The following is a 22,603-nucleotide window of genomic DNA, read 5'->3' as shown; positions in this document are numbered from 1 at the left end:
TATTACGATACTATTTCCATGAACGCAAGGAGAAAATTACATGCGCGCAGGATCGGATATATCGATAGTCCCGGTTATATCGATATTTTTTCCTACTCCCGAGAATATCGATATAACGAGACTTTACTGTACATAATATGTAGTTATCATTCATTCATCTTTCGAACCGCTTATTCCTCACTCGGGTCGCAGGGGGAAGGTCCTGGAGCCTATCCCAGCTGTCTTCGGGCAGTCGACGAGGGATACCCTTTGTCAGTTGCCAGCCAATTGCAACGGACACAAAAATTATTCAGGCTCAAATTCACACCATGGGACAATTTGGAGTGTTCAATCAGCTTGGGAGTAAACCGGAGGATGCGGGGAAAACCCACGTGGGGTAGAACATGCAAACTTCACACAGGGAGGCCGGATCAGGGATTGACCCCATGACCTCTGCACTGCGAAGTCGACGTGCTAATCACCCAAGACCAGGCGGCTCAATAAAACTATCCTTAGTGGAATTCAGAGTAAAAAGAATATGAATGAAACAATGAATAAATCACATCTTACGTCATCATTTTCATCTTTTCAGGGAACCTCAATTAGTGCTATCAGTGTCCCCGCTATCAGTTGCAAGAGCTCATCTACTTTAATTTACCTCAGTTTTGTCATCAGGACAAAGTTGTCTGATTTGCTAAATATTGCTATTTTTGTCACAAAGTTCAATTTGGCAGGAGGCAATGCATTCTGGGATAAATTGGCCAACGTAACCAACTCGTCATTAAGGAATCCGAGTGGTTTTGTTAACAGTCAACAAATCAATCCATTTTCGAAAATCTGTCACGTTTCAGTCCATCAATTTGGTCAGAAATTGGGACTAAAACACAAAAGATGTTCTTTATAAAACATTAACGTAATTTGAACTAAAACAATGTGCTTGATGTCCTGTTTGTCTTTCATAGACAAAGCGAAGTCCACCCATCCAATTTTCCGCCACAAAGACAAAGCCACACAGTATAATGCAACAGAACAATTAACTTGCGATCATGATCACGTGACGAAAAAAATTTGATCATTAAATGTGTCATAGCGCTTTCATTTTGATAGCATGCACATTTAAAGGACAACCAACACCTTTGAACAAGTTGTAATAATTTGTAAAATCACTTCAAATGACTTCTACTGAGCGTATTTGACAAAGATTCCACCGCATATAGCTGTATTTTACGTTTTAAGACTCACGCTGAATATTCAGGAAGTCTTGTTTTCGAGTTGATGATCCCGGAGTGTCACGGAGGGAACGGCCCAGACCGAGAAAGCGACACACATTGCATTTTGAGTACTTTGTTTCGTCTGAAAACACAGTGTTGATCGCGAAATTAGAAGGAAAACTACAGAAATAATGCGATAGTGAATCGTTGTGTGTCGCAGCGAATTGCGGTAACACGCATAATGAAGATGTAAGTTTACACAAATCCCCAGCGGACAAATCAGCCCATTTCCAACTGAGCTAGTGCGCCATCTTGTGCATTTTCTGGGCGCTACATTGCAGTCCAGACGGTTCGAATTGATACGGAAGGACTTCTTTAATCGATTGCAAACATTTATGCTTTCCTCTTCAGAACTACAGTAAAGTCTCGTTATATCGATATCGGTTATATCGACAGTACTGCTTATTACGATACTATTTCTATGAACGCAAGGAGAAAATTTACATGCCGCAGGATCGGATATATCGATAGTCCGGTTATATCGATATTTTTTCCGACTCCCGAGAATATCGATACAATGAGACTTTACTGTATTTGAATCATATTTATAACTGAATGAGTAACAAGAAAACATCTTCTCCGAATCTGAACTCTCTGAAGCCATTGTTTTGATTCCGGAGCAAGGCAGTGTGTGACAAATAGTGACATCACGAACAAGGGGGCGAGACTTTCTCAATCTGCCCATTTCCGAGCTCATTTTGTGGCAGTTTTGGGACATCAAAGGAGTCATTTTTATTGGTGTTTTGCATTTAACTAAAAATATCAACCTGCGTGTTTTGAGTATTTTAGATGCTATAAAACGTTTTTCTGATGTCAGTTAGGAAACAAAAAAAAATGGTGTCGGTTGTCCCTTTAAATGGCTGGTGAAGAATTTAAATCACGCATTAAAAATACATAGAGGTTTTTTTCCAAACAAGATTTAATTTACTATTTTAACAGTTTGATTCCCCCCCCCCCCCAAAAATCACTGGGATGGCACAAGAGAGGCATCTGGGTGACAATGATTTAAAACGATAAACATTTTATAAAATCTACAAAAACAAGTATTTATACATGCAATCGCATGAGGTGACCAGCGCCTCATTAGAAGCTAAACATCTGCTGCGTGGCGCCGCTTTGCTGCTGTGGTGTGGGCGTCTGACTTGGTCCTGGCTGCGCCCCCTCAGGCCCTTGACACTGGACCCCATGAACCTCTCCCTGGGCACTTTCAACCACAGGGGTGACCTGGTCACCATCGGCCGTCTGTGATGGCCTCCAGGCTAAAGTCTGGGCTTCAAGTTGGTGACTCATGGGGTTAACCAGAGTGGCAAGGTTAATGAAATGTGAAACCGACTGGGCGGACTGTCCTCCAGGTGGACCGACAGATTCTGGAACGAGATCGGCGGGCCTGTTGTGGAGCATGGCCGAGCTGCTGACCGTGTCAAAAGTGACGGTGAGGATGGAGTTGTCCAGCGTCAGGGGCCGGTCGCCGGCTGTCAGATGCCCGACGGCAACTGGTTGCAAGCTTGTGAACTGAGCTGGGGTTGGGCTGTTGATGGGCGTGACCGTGATGTTGCTCAGCCCCACTGAGTTATTGGGGGATGGGGTGGATGCGGCGTTGGGGTCAGTAAGAACCACGACCTGAAATGATTGCAAGAGAGGAATTACAGTATTTTCCGGTGTATAAGGCGCACCCAAAAGCCTTGATTTTCTTCAAAAGATGACCATGCGCCTTACACGCAGGTGCACCTTATATGTGAAGTAATATTGAGCCACAACAATCTGGCAGGTCAGCAGCCACCGATTCCATTTCCCCTGTAGAAGAAGTGGTGCATAACCCCAGCCTCTCCTGTAGCGCCTTAAAATGTGGTGTTCCTTATATTTGGAAAACATGTATATATTTCTATATTATATTTGGAAAACTTTTTTCATTCATTGAAGGGGCGCCTTATAGTCTGGTGCGCTCTATATATGGAAGAAGTTTGAAAATACAGCAATCAGTGAGGTGAAAAAAGTATCCCAAAAGCAAAAATCGAATTAAAAAAAGTTTTAAAGACAGCCAAATTCCAATCGTATACAAATTAAACAGCATTTTAGCCTGTGCCCCTTATACTTAGTTCACCTTATAATTTAAACTCCATTTCCCCCTGTTGCGGAAGTAGTGTGTAACCGCAGCGTCTACTGTAGCACCTTATAATGCGGTGTGTCTTATATTTGGAAAACTCTTTTCATTCCTTGCAGTTCCTGTGCACTTTATATATGGAATAAATTTGAAAATACACCATTCATATGGGGTGCGCCTCATACTCCGGTGCGCCTTGTATACAGGAAAATACAGTACTAGACTTTTGATCAGTCAAAAATGAACATTATCTCTGTAATGGTTCAGATCAGGGGACATCATTAAGATTTGTCAGCTGTGAGACTTGTCTGTGATTTGTGGAGATACGTATAAATAAATACATATGACTCTACAATTCAGGTAAATATGCAAGCGTACCTGCTGGATACTCTGCACTGCAGAGCTGGTTTCTGTCTCTTCGCCAATGACTACAGTTTTGAATTCGGGCAAAGGTTCATGTCTGGGCTCTGGGAAATCAATGTAATCATCTGATCCAGAGAGTTCTGGTTCGGGCGTGACTCTGAGCTTCTTCTTGGCCTGGCGGGTTGGTCGGCTGGGTCTTTCCTGAGACAGGCTGTCTTTTTCTAACGTCAGGCTTGGCTAAGGGATTTTAACGTAATTCATTACATTTCACCAAGTAACAAAAACACCCACACTCGTGTATTGTAATATGCAGTGATATGATGTAATAAAAAAAATGTTAACCATAATTGGATATTTCATGCACGAACCATCAGAACAAGCTTTTTCGGGCTTTCAAGCTAACCTGCGCAATGGTGACAGACGAGTCATTGATTGTCGGGGGGTCCTGAAACTCATCAAAGTCATCAATTCTTACAGGGACAACCTTGAAATACAAACGGCAAACAAAAAGGAAGATTAATGAGCAATTGCGTAACTAGGTTCAACCAAATAATGCGGTGCTGCTCACCTCGGGGTGTTTGCGGCGCAGGTGCCGGTTCATTGAGGCCCGCGTGGAAACCTTGGTGCCGCAGAGGTTACATGACTGCGCCTCCACTTTTTCATGAGTCAAGTGCACATGCTTCTGCAGCATGTACTCCGTCAGATACTTTTTATCGCAGGTGGCGCAGGTCCAGGTCTTTCCCACTGTTGAGAGAAGCAACACGAGAGAGGCTTGGCAAAGCGAGAAATCAATTAGCCTTTATTTGTCCTGTAAAACAATCCATCCATTTTCTGATTCACTCAACCTCACAAGGGTCGCGGGGTGTGCTGGACGCTGTCTTTGTGCACTCGATGGGGTACACGCTGAACTGGTTGCCAGCCAATTGCAGGGCACACATAGACAAACAACCATTGGTGGTCACATTCACATCTAGGGACAATTTAGAGTGTTCCATTAACCTGCCATGCATGTTTGTTGGAATTTAGGTGGAATCCGGAGTACCGTAGAAAACCCACGTAGGCACGGGCAGAATGTGCAAACGCCACATAGGAAGACCAGAGCTGGAATCGAACACGATACCTCTAGACCAGGGGTGTCAAAGTCATTTTTTGCCGCGGGCCACATTGTAGTTATGGTTTCCTCTCGAGGGCCGTTATGAATTTGGGGAACCCATTAGAATGTTTAAATCCCTTCAAATATTACATATAGAGCACACAGCAAATTAATGAATAACTCGTTTTCAAATCTGAAGTCAAGAATAATGACTTTTATTGTGGTTGACATCCAAAAATATGAAATTTTGGCTCAGATTTTAGCAATCATCATGGAATTTAACAAGTTTGATTTGCTTTCGCGGGCCGGAAAAAATGATGTGGCGGGCCGGATTTGGCCCGCGGGCCTTGACTATGACACCTGTGCTCTAGACTGTGACATTGACGTGCTACCAAGGGAGATTGCCAAGAGCCCGACAGCAACATGTGAGCAGCATGCCTCAACTTTGGGTAAGTACTTATGACAAAGAGGCCTACATCTGTGTAAGCTGTCAGTTGTACATGAGTGGTCCATCGAAAGGTTTCTTCAGCCGTCAGCTGTACTTCTTTGAAGGTGTCGGACGTGTTTCGCTCCTCATCCAAGAGGCTTCGTTAGCGAACTAAACTTTTGCTGGTAGCTCTGGCCCTGTATATATATATATATATATATATATATATATATATATATATATATATATATATATATATATATATATATATATATATATATATATATATATATATATATCCCTACTGTCCAGAGGTGCTGGTGCCAGACCTCTGTTATGATGGCTACACTGATTACTTCTATTATCCTAACTGATTATGGTCTATGACTGGCCTGATTGCCCCATTCACTCCGGTATGACCTCATCCGAATGACTAAGCCTATGTGGTAACGATATCAGAAGTATGTTGTAAGCATGATCCAAATTAAACCTCACATCACCATGGCGATTTAGTGAAGGGTTTTGCTGTTTTAGAAAAATAGCTTTGTTTACTCCCGTTTTAAACCATCTATTTTCTTTCGCTAAGAGTTTAACCTCACTGTTGTCAAAAGAGTGGTTGCTAGCGTTTAGGTGCATATGTACTACAGACTAAGGCCCACGAGTATTATCCGTGCGATGTTGATAAAGTCTTTTTTTTGAGGATTTGTTTGATGGGCGTGACCGTGATGACAAAAAAAGCAACATTTTATAAAAGAGCAAAACTAGGCCTCCAATTGAAAAAGCCAATCTCCATTGATTTTATTTGTCACGTGTAACGGAGTGATGCATTTGAGCAATGAGCAAGATTGAAAAGAGGATACTTGCCAGTATGAATGAGTTTGTGTGTCTCCAGAGTTGTTCTTTCACTGAAAGTTTTGCCGCACAGCTCACACATGAAGTCCTTTATGCCTATAAAAACACACAGGTAAATATGATGCATTAAATCAACATTTTTTTTTGTTTAAACTAGCAAATTCAAATGGTAACTCACCCGTATGTCGCTTAAAGTGTTTGAGCATGTTGACTTTCTGGGCAAACTTGCGATTACACTCCTTACATTCGTACTCTTTGATCCCCTTGTGTAACTTCATGTGATGCCTGAGGGCATGCTTGGTCTTCATACCTGCACAGGGCACGCAGTATTTTCCATCATGTCGAAACAATTCAAGTCGTACAGGTGCTGATGCACGCAATAAGAGCTGACCTTTCCCACATTCGGCACAAAGGAAGTCTCGGATGTCATCGTGGACCCTCAGGTGCTCCTTCAGCATGTCTTTCCTCGCAAAGGATTTGCTGCACTTGTCGCAGCTGTGGCTTTTCACCCCTGTGGGATGCGCAAACCTTTTATAGCTACTCATATTTAGATTATACCAGATGTATTCACCATGCACTTAACACTTATACGATAAAAGGGATGCTCACACTTTTTCAGCATGGTAGTTAAATTTGAAATGACCAAGTCAAAATTATGTACCCATTATATTTTATATTGAGGATTCTTGTAACTTATGTTGATGTATCACCGCATATGTTGCACAACACAACATAATTGTGTCCATTTTTTTGCACAGCCGAAGCGTTGAAGGCTTCCGTTTTGGTGGCCTCAGTATATCTCTGCTTTTTGCAGATGATGTGGTAATGTTGGGGCTTTCAAGCGGAGCTCTCCAACTCTCTCTGGAGCGTTCTGCAGCCGCATGTGAAGCTGTTGGGATGAGAATCAGCACCTCCAAATCTGAGACAATAGTTCTCAGTCGGAAAAGGGTGGGGTGCCCTCTCCAGGTCGGGGAGGAGACCTTACCTCAAGTGGAGGAGTTTAAGTATCTTGTTCACGAATGAGGGTGTGAGCCACAAAGCGAAGCTCTCAATTTACCGGTCGATCTACATCCCAACGCTCATCTATGGTCACGAGATCCCGGGTACAAGCGGCCGAAATGAGCTTTCCCCGTAGGGTGTCCGGGCTCTCTCTTAGAAATAAATTGAGAAGCTCGGTGATCCGGGAGGTGCTCAGAGTCGAGCCGCTTCTCCTCCACATAGAGAGGAGCCAGATGAGGTGGCTCGGGCATCAGATTAGGATGCCCCCAGGACGACTCCCTGGGACGAGCATGCCCCACTGGCAGGACACCCAGGACTGGAGAGACAATGTCTCCCAGCTGTCCTGGGAACGCCTCGGGATCCCTACTGAAGCTGCTGCCCCCGCGACCCGATCCCCGGATAAGCAGCAGAAGATGGATTGATGGATGGATGGATAGACTTCTTTCTTTCCTTTCCTCTTCGTTTCATAACTTTGCTGCTGTGAAACGTTAATTTCTCTACTGCGAGACAAATAAAGGTACATCCAATCCAAAAACTGGCAGATGAGACAAATGCACTTTGCAAATGTCATAGTGAAAAAAAAGTCAATCTCCCATTCCATATGAAAGTGATACTTTTCATAATAATAATAATAATAATAATAATAATAATAATAATAATAATAATAATAATATTAATAATAAGCGCGTGTTTCAAAACTCTCAAGGGCACTTTACTGTCTTCTTTTTACTTCCACTCTTTTTTTATACATTGCCCATATCAAGAGGAAAAAATAAGTGAAAAAAATAGGATGTAACTAACAAATAGCTTGTTAACCTGGCAACGCTCAGGGATGTTGTTTGAGCATGCACAGTGTATCTAATAATGAGATGTCATAGGCTGACATATAGTTTGTTTCAAAACAACTCAACTTTATTTGTTTCGCGTCAGTTCATGATAATGTCATATCACGTGTCATGCGATCTACCAAAAGTACCTTGGAAATCGACTGGTCGATCGCGATTGACGTATTGAGCACCCCTGCTGTAAAAAGACGAGCGCATTGCAAAGCTTAAAAATCAAACACTGTCCCGCGATATATTTGCATGATCTCACCAGTGTGGATGATTTTGTGTCTCTCCAGGTTACCGATACTGTTGAAGATTCGGCCACAAATTTCGCAGGGATGGATATACCTTTTGAAGAGGGAGAGATAAAGGACATGAAAATGGATGCTGTTTCTGTGTTTCATCACACTCAATGATCCCACACAATAAAGTGCAAACGAACAGAAATTATTTGTCAATACGCTCCTTACTTCTGCACGGCAGGGTCAGGCAGCTGCTCTCTGTGAATGACCAGGTGGGCGTTGTACGTGGCCTTGAGTGCAAAGCGACGGTTGCAGATCGCACAGCCGTAGCCACGCTCTTTGTGCTGCTCTGTAATGTGTTTGAGGTATTCTCGGCCCTTGGCAAACGACATCTGCGGACACGAGCAGAAGTTCGGCCTGAATTCATATGGGACCACATTGATCATGTGATTGGCCCAGCGGGAGGTCAGGCTCACTTGACATTTCTTGCAGTTGTACTTGTGGTGCTCAGGGTCATCATCATCATCTTCTTCATCATCTTTATCGTCGCTATCGCCCGCCGAAATGCCGATCTTTTTAATGAAGTCCTCTCTCTCCTGCTCATCCATTAAGGCTATATCCTGCGACCAAAAAAAACATGGATTATGAAAACCTGAGATTTGAACATTTGGGAAAAAAAAACATGTCTGCATGAAGTATTTGTAATTTAATTACTTTAATCATATTGTCATTTTATGACTGCAACAATTACATTTGGCGAGAGATTTTTCTAGTTCTGCTAAGAGCTAAAGTACTGTAGGCTGTAATGGTTGAATAATTAATTGCTTTTCTTTATATATTATTATGTTTTGATGAACTAAATTTCTTTTTTGTAACCGAGTACGACAAGAGTTGGGTTTTGTTGGCCAGTTTGATGCATTTTTTTCTTTTTAGCAGCATAAAGCAAAATATACACAACCAATTGACATAATGTTAAGAATATATTCAATTGTTGTTGACAATCAAAATATAAATTCAAGAGATGCATATAAATTTTACTTTCTACAGCCCATTTTTATTTTAGCTTTGCGAGCGGCAGTGCGGGCAAAAAGTTGAGCTTGAAGATGTATGGCCTTGCGCTGTGGTTTACTGTGCATGTGTTTATTTATTTTTTTAAACTGAACGAGTCTGAAGTACATGTTTTGCAATTTTTGGCTTAGAGTTTTATTGTGGATTATTGAGTCATTTTCTAGTTCTAGTAACAAATTTTAAAAAATCCAAAGGAGCAATCATCTTGAAAAAAAATTAATGGTGATTGGACAGTCTATGGCAAGGGTGTCAAAGTCATGTTTTGCCGCGGACCGCATTGTAGTTATGGTTTCCTCTTGAGGGCCGTTATGAATTTGGGGAAACCATTAGAATGTTTCATCTCCTCCACATTTTACATATAGAGTGCAAAACAAATTAACTCGTTCACTGCCAGACAATATGCAAAACTGTGTCCATTCAAGTGCAAGGTTTTTGTCATTTTCACTCAAATTCCAGGACCCACTGAATATTGAGTTTTAGGACAACATAAACATTCAATGCAGCGTAAGAAACCTTAGACTCGCTTCTTTCATCAGAAAAAAAGAGTTAATTCCTAATTTGTAAGGGTCATGGGTAATATGAGCTGCAAGTGGGGGCGGCTGTACAAAAGGCAAATGCTGCCCCCCCCGTGGAAGGGAAAAACATTGCCAGAGGTCTGACCAGTGCACCCCCCCGCAGGAAAAACCAAAACTCAAACAAATTTGGGAATGGCACTCCACGTCATATTTTCTACATATTTTCTACATGCGACAATTTGGAATTTTAGTTCAGACTTTTGCAAGCATGATGGAACTTAAAAAATGATGTGGCGGGACAGATCCCCGGACCTTGACTTTGACAACTGTGGTCTATGAAAGGAAACCTAATCTTCACAATCTAAATAAACAACCACTGTAACTATAATTACACTGATTTTTCGAAGAGGCTGCAAATGGGCAAACAGATCAATGGCCGACCTTGAAGTGAACGTGAATATGATCTCGCAACACGTCCACTCGGAAGAACTTGCGACCGCAGATCTCACAAGTGTACTTCTTATCGCCGTGAGTGAGCAGATGTTTGTTCATGTTACTTCGGCAGGAGAACACCTGTTCATACATTTGAGAATAAAACGTCAACTCCAGAGGTCCTGTGCGACTTGCTGTATGAGCAGGTCGAGAGCTCACCTTGCCACAGATAGGACACGGCGAGGGTTCCTTTCTATACTTGGTGGCTTCTTCTCCATTGGTATCCAAGTCTTCTCTCTTCATGTGCTTTGGCCCTGTTTAAATGTCATATTATATTAGGTCTTAAAGAGAACAGATTATGGGAGAAAAATGATTTTGTGAAGAATATGCCAGTGATGGCTTCAGCATACGTTTGCAGTCTTGACCTGAAAGGAGCCTAAGAGACTGTTATGACAACACAAAAAGTTAATATATTATAGCATATTGTTTATTTTTTTAATTGTAGTTTTTATAGTCACCTACGGGTATTTTCTTGAAAAGCTACTAGATTGGCAACACTGAAGAGTCACTCACTTCATCGCATTCCCTACTTCTGCTGCAGCCATCATAGTTACGGACATTATGCAGCATTTACACGAGGCAGAATTGCGCCTCCAAACTGAGTCATTTGAACCACAGTGTTACAAGTGGATATTCGGTCAGATGTAATTCTTTGCCTCGGAATGGTCGAATACCCATACCATGCAGGTTTTGGTATCAGGATAATGCCAGCCTCGCAGAAGATGCTGATATCAGTCGACGATACTTGTCACTCCTGCTCTCTTGTGGCCATTCTATGATTAGGCAGTAAATGGCATGCATGGCTGGTAAAATGTTTTTCTAAATTCTAAAATCTGAACTACATCCATAGCGGTGGAGTGATCTGGACAAATTTCCCTGTCGTAGACATACTAACAAAGGTGTAAAAAAAAGTCCAAGATGGCGACCGAGTAGGCAGCCGTCAGTAAGTGCTCTCACAAGCTTTGCTTTTTTTGTTGTTTTCATTTTGTTTTGTTGTGCGTCGCGTTGTCTCTTTTCGTCAATGGAGGCTACAGCTTCGTGTTTTCTTTCAACATTTAGCTTGTAGCAGACGTGAGCATTCCACCATGACGTCCCTGATCCACTGGTGAAAAGGACGCTTTGATCCTCTCCTCATTCATTTAGAACTGCTTCCTTCATACAACAAAGAAGGCGCAGAAAGCTCTTCAAATTGAATGACTGTCTGTGTTTTTTGTGTTGTGTCACATTCTTTGTTATTTAGTTTTGGTGGTTGTTGTTGTTTTGACTTCAAGATGGCGCCGCGAGAGTGGCTACCTTTACAGCAGCTCCCGTATTTTGTTTATCTACTTCTTCCTTTCCTTTACTCTCAACACGTTGCTGATTTTAAATCTAAATTTCCCCACTGCGAGACTAATAAAGGCTAATCCAATCCAAAAACCACCTGCATTGTGACAGTTGGATATGAGCGTCAGTGCCTACTATTAAAATGTGGACAACTTGTTCTCTCTGCTCAAATTTGTATGATTATATAAAAAACGAGCAGTCTGGTACCACCTTGATTTTAATTTGAGCCAGGAAAAATACCCTGAAGCGTACAGCGCACTGAAAGACAATTACAGGAATTTCTTGAGCAAACCGACCCATACGGCGATATTGTACTTCTTCGGATGTGACCCAGGCTAATTTGAACAGACAGGTATCAGAACAGCGGACGCGCCATGTCACACAGCCCACACGTTTCTAAGAAGTCCCTGATCTTGTATGATTAAACACCCCACCACTGTTTCAAGAACGACACCCCTTAAAAGGTATTGCCACTCTCACCAATGCCGTGCCGCCTGTGGTGCTCTTGCATGACGTCTTTGCGGTAGAACATCTTGTTGCAGATTTCACAGGAGTAGAGCTTCTCTCCGTGTTTCTTTTTGTGTTTGGACAGGTTGCTGTTAGTGGAGAAGAAGCGGGAGCAGATATCGCACTGGAATGTCTTGTCGTCTAGAGAAAAGTGGATAGTTAAAGCAATTCATTTTGGACAGTCTATTCAACAATTTGATGAATGCATTGAGCATGAATAGGGGTTTATTGGCAAGTATTTGGAGGTTTTAGTTAAGGATTTTGAATCTTAAATAAACAAAAAACGGACAGAAAGTCCTTACCTGTCCTGCAATTGTGGAATTTTAAGGCATTTTCCAGGCGGAAGGATTTTTCACAAGTGTTGCATTTGTATTTGTATTCAAGGTCAGGCTGTTTGATGCACAAAAACATTTTTAACAAGGCGTGTAACCAGAGAAGCAACATTTCCATTTAAATATTTCTGCATCATGACCTACCACATTTTTACTGTGCTTGTAAGAGATGTGCTGCTTCAGACTCTCCTTTCGACTGAACAACTTGTCACACTCGTCACACTTGAACAGTTTATCACCTGGAGACATGAAAGATGAAGATTTTAATCGTACTTCCCGAATATAGGCCAAGTGACTAATCGCTGTTACAAAAGCCAAAGTAAAACTGTACCAGTACCGTGTGATCGGATATGACGGTTCAGGTTACTACTGTTCTGAAAGACCTTGTTGCACAGGGAGCAGCGGTACACCCTCTTGTGCTCTCGGACTTTGTGTCTCTTGTGCATAATTCCGGCTTCCGAAGGCCCAAGATGTCGTCGGTTTTTCTCCGGTGCAACCGTTAACTCGGAACTCAGCGAATCTGAGCTCGCCACGGGTGGCTTCACATCTGCACACATGAAGAAAAGCAATGGAGAAATCAATACTGTGTAATGTAAAGATGGACCTAAAATTCTGTGAACACTGACAGTTGTCATCTATTTTGCTTATTGAAAAGACAACCGAAGGCAAACGATGTTGCAATAATATGTTCTTTGTGCCCTCATTCCTCGAAACCACATGTGTCAAAGTCAAGGGCCGGGGGCCAGATTTGGCTCGCCACACCATGTTATTCGGCCCGCGAAAGCAAATCAAGCATGTCAAGTTCCATGATGCTTGCTAAAGTCTGCACAAAAATTTCAAAGTGTCGTATGAAAACCACAATAACAGGCATTATTCTTGACTACAGAAATGAAAACTTGTTATTTATCAATTTGTTGTGCGCTCTGGATGTAATATATGGAGGGGATGAAACATTCTAATGGCTTCCCAATTGTTATATGAGAGGGGGGGGGGAAACTATAGTTATAATGTGGCCCGCTGCAAAAAACTGAGTTTGACACCCTTGCTCTAAATACTAGATATTAATCGACATTACATTTGTGTAATAAGAAGGAAGATTAATCAGTCTATTTTAATACATCTCAGGGGGCTTCCATTTCAGCCTTCTAACACCTCAGATGTTGACTGAAGTAGAAGTCCAATTTGAGGGGGAAGGGGCAGACATGACCATTGTTGCAGACATTTTCCCCTTGAGTTACATGATGTCATTAAAACACAAACACTCCTTGGTGATTTCAACATACACCTCAGAAATACTCAGTGGCTTTAGCGTTACTCAACATGTGACGTTTACCATCCGCACTCTGGACCTTAACTGCCCTCCAGGATTAAATTCAGACCGTGTCTCTGGCTCCAATCACCGCCAACAATAATAGCACATTCATCTCAATCAAGAACTTCCCATCCCAAACTGCCCCTTTTGGCGATTGTGTCCTTCAAGGATCAATGCTCAGTCCTCTTTGCATCATCCTTGTACTCTTGAGAAGGTGGACCAGGAACAACAACAATGCAATCATTTTTACATATCTTACATTTGCGATTCAGATCACAAAAAATGGTACAGATTTGATTGACAAGCAGCAGATAATTTTTTTCCCCTCACCTTTGCTCTTGCTTGCAGAGGCAACAGGTCGAGCCCTGCACCCTTTGGCTTTCCTTCCACGAGTTACTCCTCTCTTTACAGGAGCCTGAGCAGTGGAGGAGTGAAGCTCCTCACTGGGCCCCTCTGTGCTTTCCTCCTGTGGTCGTAATGAGTCTTCTGCAAGCTCAATGGAGGCCGTCGCCTGCCTGACAGCTTCTGTCGTGTGAGATGAAAGCCAAAAACAACAAACACCAAAGAACAGAGTGACTAAAAACCACTTTGTTGTTTCATATAAACAAAGAGCCAGTGGTCTGGACCATTTGTGAGTACGCCTTTTTAAGTAGAGTCAATGGGACTTATTTTGTTTAATAATAATACATTTCATTTATATATTAAAACTAGCAGCGGCAGCCACATGTGCCAGCGTTTACTCAACCCGGAAGTAACTCAATATTGTAGATAGAACGCTAGCTAGCCAGCCAATAGCTGTTTCATGTCACAAAGAGGGTACAGCAAGTGCTGAAGAATGAATGACTCTCTGTGTCTTTATGTTGTCATTCAGTTTTTTTGTTTTTTTTTACTTCAAGATGGTGCCGCGACAGTGGCTGCCTTTCCAGCTGCTCCTGTATTTTGTTTTTATACTTCTTTTTTCCTATTCCTTTCATAACTTTGCTTCTGTGAAGTGTAAATTTCTCCACTGGGAGACGAATAAAGGTACATTCAATCCAATCCAAGAGATAGCTAGCTACATAGGTAATAGCTAGCTGGCTAAATAGCTAGACAGCTAATAGATAGCAAATAGATAGCGAGGTAGCTAGCTAGACTGTCATAATGATGTAACCCTAAACATTAATTTAGATCAATACTTTTGAGGTTTAATAGACACCGGCCATAACATTTAGTACACTTCCACAATATAGCTGAGGAACTGTGTCCTTGCATTTCTTAAAATGAGCCCCTACCCTCCAATAAAGGCATGTTTTTTCAGTCATTGACATGGCTTAGTCAGTGGTGGGCCGTCGAGGCCTGCAAGGCCTTCTCTGCTGGCCTAAAAATATCTGAATCATGGACTAATGTTAATTATATTTTGTCCATGAATTCTTATTTGGGATGCACACAAGGAAAGGTTCATAACACCTTTTCCAAGGGGACAAAAATGCCTGCTTCAGATCAAATTTGCAGCTGATCCACTGAACCACTGCACTGTCATGACTAAATAGTAACCACATTTTTTTTAAATGAACCATGGTGTACGATAACCATAGGTTTATGCCTGTTTGATGGTTAAGTCAACAAGCAAAGTACAGTGATACCTCAGTTTACAAACGCTTTAGCTCACAAACCTTTTGCCTTATGAACATTAAATTCGCGCGAGTCTAATATTGGCATACGAACTAGTTTTCGGCGGACGAGCCAAACCACACAGTGCCGCGGTGGCTGGTGGACTAGTTTTACACACCCCCTTTGAGTGCAGACGTGTTTTGTTATCAAATGGTACTTTTGCTGTTATAGGACCGAAAAAGACCCCACCACAGGCTACTGTTAAGCCAAAGAGGACACAAAAGAAAATTACGGTCGAACAGAAGAAGGAGATCATCGAGAAACACGAAGGAGGTGTGTATTTGTGTGACTTAGCGTCCCAGTACCAGTCCGCTAAGTCGACCATTGCTACGTGTGGCAAAGGCTGTTTCTGTGTTGTCTAATCAACGCTCTCAGGCAATAGAAGAGGTTGAAAAATTTCTGATGATTTGGATTGACGAAAAGCAGCTAGCAGGGGACCGTCCGTGTGAGTGAGAGTATTATCGCTAAGAAAGCACAGCAACTTCACTCGGATATCATCAAGAGTCAACTACATCAACGACCATCACAAAGGTAAATAAAATGACTTTATTATACAGTACAGTTTGTTTTTTTAATTACAATAAATAGCACATTTATTATACATAAAATAAGGTATATTTTGTGTAGCTTTAAATCTTATTTAGTAGAAAATTATGTTTTATGGGGACCTGGGAACGGATTATTCTCATTTTTAATGGTTTCTTATGGGAAGAAATGCTCGGTAGACGAACTTGTCACCTTACATGCACTTTCTGGGAACCAATTAAGTTTGTAAACTGAGGTATCACTGTATTGACTCAGATTATAAAAAAAAGTCAAAGATTTAAGCACCCTTTGAAACCGAGTGAAAAATGTTACTGTTATATAACGGCATCTATAAATTTAAGGATTGGCTTTATGACTCCTTGTTACAACACAGGAAGTCATGATGCATTTTCATAAAGACCAAGTTAGCACTGCCCAGACAGTCAATCACTTACATAGTTGCTTAGAATTGCTTGGAACTGGATTACCTGCATTTTTGTAGTTCATCACAGGGGTTGGAGAGGAGCTGGCTTTCACGTAAGTCTCTGAACAGAAAAAAAACCCCAACCTGGTTATTATTTAAAATACAGTACCATTCAATTATTATAATGATATGAACCTTGTGGTGGAATGGGCGGGACTGGAAGCTTGAGTAAAGGCTTCTCCATCTTTTTGGCATAGAAAGCTCCATACCAGACCCTCAACTCTGCTCCTGGCAGAACATCCTGCTCAACAAATGGCAGAAGCAGAAAGGGTGAGCTTTTTCTATATACACGCACGCACACACACACACACGCACACACAGACACACACACACACGCACACACACACAAAATACAATACATACTGATTTATATTGCGCTTTAACAACAGCTGAAATTGTAACAAAGCGCTTACAATGGACAACTATCATATACAAGAAATAAAGCAGTCACAAAGATAGAAAGCACTAGGGCGTAAAGCCAAGATAAAATCGGAACACACAAGGGTATTGGGATTGGGTATGCGTACACACCTGGGATGTGTTGAAAAACAATTCATCGTCCTGCTGGTAAGCTGTTAGATTCTGGTGTTGGTGGTCTGTGGCAGGCCGTACCAGCATCATCCAATTGCAGTCATCTTCACTACTGCAGTCAAAACACACCACAAGCCCATCCTTCTGGAATATCTGCTCATCCGAGGAGAGAGATATAGTGAGACCAACGTCGCTAACTGCAAATATCGCCGAAACCACATGAACATACTTTCAATGGAAACAATCCATCTTTGTCTAAAACGGGCACCCGCTTCGCCTCAAAGGGTCCAAAACGAGTCCTTTTCACCAAGCGTCGCTGGACGAAAACTCCCTCGCCGCCTTCTGCCACTGGCTTGATCTCCAGGCTATTTGGGATTGAGGAACTGAAATAAGAATTGGGTACACAGGGACATTGCGATGAGAGCTATTACATATGAGTTTTGACAGACATTATCAAAGCTGCACTCACGTAGTGATAGATGGTATTGTGTGCGCGTGTAAAAAAGTGTGTGCGTGTGTAAAGTTAATGGTTGTTTAAATCTCACATTTTCCTCCATGTTAAAATACGTCCATTTAGTCTGAGTTTATAAACCAGTCAGCCTTTTTTGACATTATTGGCAATGTATGTACATGTGATATGTATAAGTTGCAGGAAAGACCGCTTCACTGAGCACCCCTATTATTGTGAGAGTGCTTCTTTGTTACATGTACACCATGTACGAAATAAAATGTCCAGTGGGTGTGCATTATCAAAAATTATACATCAAACACATACTTCATCTTGAAATGAAAAATCTTCTTTTTTCCTTTCGGCTTTTCCCTTGAAGGGGTCGCCACAGCAAATCTGTGTCCTCCATCTTTAGAGGTTTGATCTGCATGTTTGTTTTGGCCAAGCTTTTACGCCGGATGCCCTTCCTGACACAACCCTCTGTATTTATCCGGGCTTGGGACCGGCACAAGAAAACTTATGGCCCTTTGTGGCTACAGAACAAGCAACTTGCTCAGTAAAAGGCTCCCAAACACAAAATGGTCTTTGTTAACTAACTACCCCAAAAAAAATCATGTAAAATTATGTGAAAAACGAATTAGTCGTTACTCTGGTCTGATGATCAGCTGTCACTAATTTGCTTTTCATATTAATAATGCTATCGTACCAACTAGAAAAAATATCATAATGGAATAATAATAACAATAACTGTCCACTGTACCTGTCTACTAGTGATGAGAATTCCAGCTCTTTTTAAAGATCCGTTTTTTTGGCTCGGCTCACTAAAGAGATCCGGCTCTATGGCTAATAAATGGCTCCTCAGTTTTTTGTGTTGCTTAAATTAATTAACTACCAAAAATCATGTAAAATGATATAAAAAATACAATAATCAAATATTTGTATGTATATCGCTTGATTTATATGTGCATAGAGAGCACTTTCACTTTCCATGTGGTTACTCTGGTCTGATGATCAGATGTCACTAATTTGCTCTTCTATTACTAATGCTATCAGACCAACTAGTAAAAATATCATAATTGAATAATAATAACAGCATAATGTGATAACATTTGTCCACTGTACCTGTCGACTAGTGATGAGAATTCCAGCTCTTTTTAAAGAGCCGGTTCTTTTTGCTCGGCTCACTAAAAAGATCCGGCTTTTTTGCCTCTTAAATGGCTCCGCAGTTTTTTTGTTGCTTAAATTAATTAACTACCAAAAATCCCGTAAAATTATGTGAAAAATGAAATACTCGTGTACAAAAATACACTATATCAAATATTTTTATTGATATGGCTTGATTTATATGTGCACAGAAAGCATCCACGAACTTTCACTTTCCCAGTGGTTATTCTGGTCTGATGATCAGCTGTCACTAATTTGCTTTTCATATTAATAATGCTATCATACCAACTAGTAAAATCAGCCTCTCAAACTAGATTTATAATATGACCTAGTGAAAGATTTTGAAGTTCTGTACAATGAGGTTCAATGTCAGTTTCGCACTTCTGCTTGTTTTACCATGCAAAACTCAAAAAAAGAGTGATGAATTCCAGTCAAATGTTAAATTAGGTGCATGCTCACCGGGCCCGACTGAGGACAAAAGAGTCCTGGACAGTCACCAAAGGTCCTAATTCGGGGCACTCAGAGTCATGGTACTGCCCGCATTCTTCACACCCTGTTTTTCTCACACACACACACACATACAAACAAACAAATAAACACACAGATAAACACACACCTACACACATGCCAATGTATGTACAGTATATGTATAAATAATATAATATATATCATAATCTAAATGTATAACAATCTAGTCCCGTGACTGTAAAGCGTCCTTGAGAGTTTTGAAAGGCACTTAGAAATTATATATATAGTATATACTATATATATATATATATATATATATATATATACACAGTATATACATATTCGCATATATATACACACGCACACACGCACACACGCACAGGCACACACGCTCACATACTAGCCTAATGTGGAACCTATACTGTACAATTCTATACTCACAGATGCACTCCTCTGGAGTCTGAGCAGCCATTCTGTAACCCTATCAACAAATAAAGGGAACGTTGAAACAAGAAGGGAGCCAAAGTGTTGCCAATTGTCATATGAGAGAGGGGGAAACAGACGGTATCTACTGATATAAATGAAATGATGCGTCTGCAAATACATTTTAATGCGAGCATGGAGCTGGACTGAATGCTCAAACAAAACAGTAAACAACACGAACCAACTGACATACTGTAGTTGCAGCCAACATGTTAACGTGTACAGTCAGAGTAGATCCAGGATTTCAACGCTCCCAAAGTGTAGCCGGGTTTTAACTCCGATCTGAGCGTCTCGTCTCGAACAAAAATGTAACAAAGAACAGGCGGCATGGCGGATGGACGGGAGACGCAAAGCGCCAAACCGGAGTCGCAGTGCCTCCGCGTCCAGCAAACAGCAATGGAGACGACGAGGGAATCTCGCAACGAATCAAACGACCCGCCGACACGTTTTCTATTCAACTGTGGCAAGAATATGCCGGAATTTGACGTACATTGAGGGAGAAATATCTTACCTTTTCTGGAAAAGAGACTTCATTTATCAAATCCTGACTCCGGGTTCCAATCCGCTCCAGAAACAGCGCAGGACCGGAAACGATGCGCCTGTTGCATTTTGGGAGTTGAAGTCAAATAATCCACCATTGAACCTTTATTTCTGTAATGTTAAATTACCGTAGTCGAATTCTAACAGAGGGCAGCCCGGTAGTCGAGTGGTTAGCACACCGGCTTCACAGTGCAGAGGTCGCCGGTTCGCATCCCGGTCCGGCCTCCCTGTGTGGAGTTTGCATGTTCTCCCCGGACCTGCGTGGGTTTTCTCCGGGTCCTCTGGTTTCCTCCCACACTCAAAAAAAATGCATGACAGGCAGATTGACCACTCCAAATTGTCCCTCGGTGTGAGTGTGACAGTGACTGTTGTATGTCTTTGTGTGCCCTGCGATTGGCTGGCAACCAATTCGGGGTGTCCCCCGCCTCGTGCCCGAAGACAGCTGAGATAGGCTCCAGCAACCCCCGCGACCCTAATGAGGAATAAGCGGTACGGAAAATGAGATGAAATGAGATGAAAGAATTCTAACAGAGTTTTAAAATTACAATACAATGAAATTATTTAAATGTTAATTTGTTGCAATACAATTCACAATGCATGTATTGTATAATTGTATCGCATGCTTACAATATGTTTATGACAAAGGATGGTGCATGGAGTTTTGAGAAAAACAACCACTACGTTTAATGAAAATGTATTGTCCGGATGTATAATAATAATAATAATAATAATAATAATAATAATAATAATAATAATAATAATAATAAAATAATAAATACATTTCATTTATAAGCTACTTTAGTGCCAATAAATCTTTTTAAAAACGGACAGAATCCGTGCAAGTGTGTTCTTTGCATACATCCCATTTAGTATTTGCAATCCATGTTTAAAAAAATCCACTATCCAAAACTAACCCAACAAAAGATTTTAACACATCTACTAAAACTAAACACATCGTACAAGACCCCCCCCCCCCCCCCCCACACACACACGCAAAGTGCTCTTAATAAAACATTTTATTTTAAGCGTCTTTCAAAGCTCTCAAGGACACTTTAGTCACAGACAAGCATTGGTACTATAATAAACAAAACAATTACTAAATAGAATACAATAAGTAAAATACAATTACAAATAGAAACAAGCGAAAGAGCGACACAGAAAATTCTATTTTAAATAGGTGCTTTTTGAGATGGGATTTGAAGGTGGGAAGAGAATCGATGTTACGAATTTTGGGGGAAAGTGAGTTCCAGAGTTTGGGGGCAGAGCAGCTGAAGGCTCTGTCACCCATCGTGCTGAGACGGGCAGGGGGGCACACAGAGGTGGAGGGAGGAAGAGGATCTGAGGGAACGAGAGGGAATAGAAATTTGAAGGTTAGATAGGTATGGGAGGGGCAAGGTTATGGATAGCTTTAAAGGACAACCAACGCCACTTTTTTATTTCCTAACTGACATCAGAAAAACGTTTTATAGCATCTAAAATACCCAAAACACGCAGTATGATATTTTATTCAGATGCAAAACACCAATAAAAATGACTTAAAGTGTCCAAAATCTGAAAAAAATGGAGCTGCGAATTGGGCATTTTCAGAAAGTCCCGTCCCCCGTTCGTGACGTCACGCCAAGAGGTCTTGCATTGCTGGAGAATCAAAACAATGGCTTCAGATTCGGAGAATATGCTTTCTTGTTACACATCCACTTATGAATATGATTCAAATAGTTCTGAAGAAGAAAGCATACATGTTTGCAACCGATTAAAAAATGTATTCCGTGTCATTTTGAGGCATCAGGGGTGGGAAATGTCGCACCCAAAGGAGGCAGAAAATGGCGACAAAGCCGTGTCGGGAATTAGTCAGCCCGTTTCCACAGGCTGATAAATTCCTTCCATGGAGCTTGGTCGCCCTCTTCTGACGGCTTTTTGGTGCAACACGAGGTTTTCAGACCAAACAAGTACAGCAAAATACATTGACGTGATGGAAGGACTGCAACAATGTCTTTTCTTCGGTCAGGGGCGTTCCTTCAGTGACATCACGTACGGACTCGTGACCAACTCAAAAACAAGATTTCCTGAATATTCAGCGCGAGTCTTTAAACGTAAAATATAGCTATATGCGGTGGAATCTTTGTAAAATACGCTCAGTAGAAGTCATTTGAAGCCATTTTACAAATTATGGACACAACTTGTCCAGGGACGTCGGTTGTCCTTTAAATGTATAATGAATAATTTTGAAGTTGATTCTATATTTGACCCGGGGGTGATGTGGTGAAAGGATGACATTCTGGTGATGATCCGGGCTGAAGAATTCGGGACGAGTTGAAGTTTGTGAAGAAGTTTCTGAGGGACACCAAGGAGAAGTGAATTGCAATAGTCTATCCGGGAGGTGACAAGACTATGAACGAAGATAGCAGTGGTGTGAGACGGGCGAAGATGATTGATATTGCGTAGGTGGAAGTACGCAGATCGGGTTATTTGTATAAAATCTACCTTTTTGAAGACAACACAAAATTGCTGAACAACCAGTCAAGCACAATAACTCATTTCTACATTTTTCACTCAACCTAACTCACTCAAAATGCATTATTTGGGTACTAGGTTGTACATATTGTCATC

General features: G+C 41.4%; 1 protein-coding gene and 1 long non-coding RNA gene across 3 annotated transcripts; one reads left to right on the top strand and one right to left on the bottom strand.

Moving 5' to 3' along the window:
• Window positions 1-1,820: 1,820 nt before the first annotated feature.
• On the bottom strand, window positions 1,821-20,060 carry prdm15 (PR domain containing 15). 2 transcript variants are annotated; one of them, XM_089017024.1, is made up of 24 exons: window positions 19,968-20,060; window positions 19,415-19,454; window positions 18,965-19,058; window positions 17,123-17,276; window positions 16,894-17,046; window positions 16,498-16,603; window positions 16,367-16,423; window positions 14,034-14,228; window positions 12,729-12,938; window positions 12,536-12,630; window positions 12,362-12,449; window positions 12,033-12,200; window positions 10,389-10,483; window positions 10,179-10,310; window positions 8,631-8,774; window positions 8,383-8,546; window positions 8,181-8,260; window positions 6,478-6,597; window positions 6,265-6,396; window positions 6,099-6,182; window positions 4,283-4,458; window positions 4,118-4,198; window positions 3,730-3,951; window positions 1,821-2,870 (listed from the first exon to the last, which is right to left on the bottom strand). In XM_089017024.1, exons 2-24 carry the CDS (start codon window positions 19,443-19,445, stop codon window positions 2,334-2,336), a joined length of 3,318 nt encoding a protein of 1,105 aa, XP_088873150.1. In that variant the 5' UTR covers window positions 19,446-19,454; window positions 19,968-20,060; the 3' UTR covers window positions 1,821-2,333. The 2 variants fall into 2 exon arrangements, with proteins under 2 accessions (XP_088873150.1, XP_088873148.1); XM_089017022.1 differs by lacking the exon at window positions 19,968-20,060 and adding an exon at window positions 19,650-19,761.
• LOC148886162 (uncharacterized) lies at window positions 16,292-17,164 on the top strand. The gene is made up of 3 exons (XR_016117851.1): window positions 16,292-16,415; window positions 16,560-16,632; window positions 16,968-17,164. It is a non-coding gene; the product is annotated as an uncharacterized LOC148886162 (long non-coding RNA).
• Window positions 20,061-22,603: the final 2,543 nt, after the last annotated feature.

Source organism: Hippocampus bargibanti, linkage group LG16, assembly GCF_051943395.1.
Source record: "Hippocampus bargibanti isolate YZ-2025 linkage group LG16, ASM5194339v1, whole genome shotgun sequence".
Lineage (NCBI taxonomy): Eukaryota > Metazoa > Chordata > Actinopteri > Syngnathiformes > Syngnathidae > Hippocampus > Hippocampus bargibanti.
This window is presented reverse-complemented; position numbering and strand designations above follow the sequence as displayed.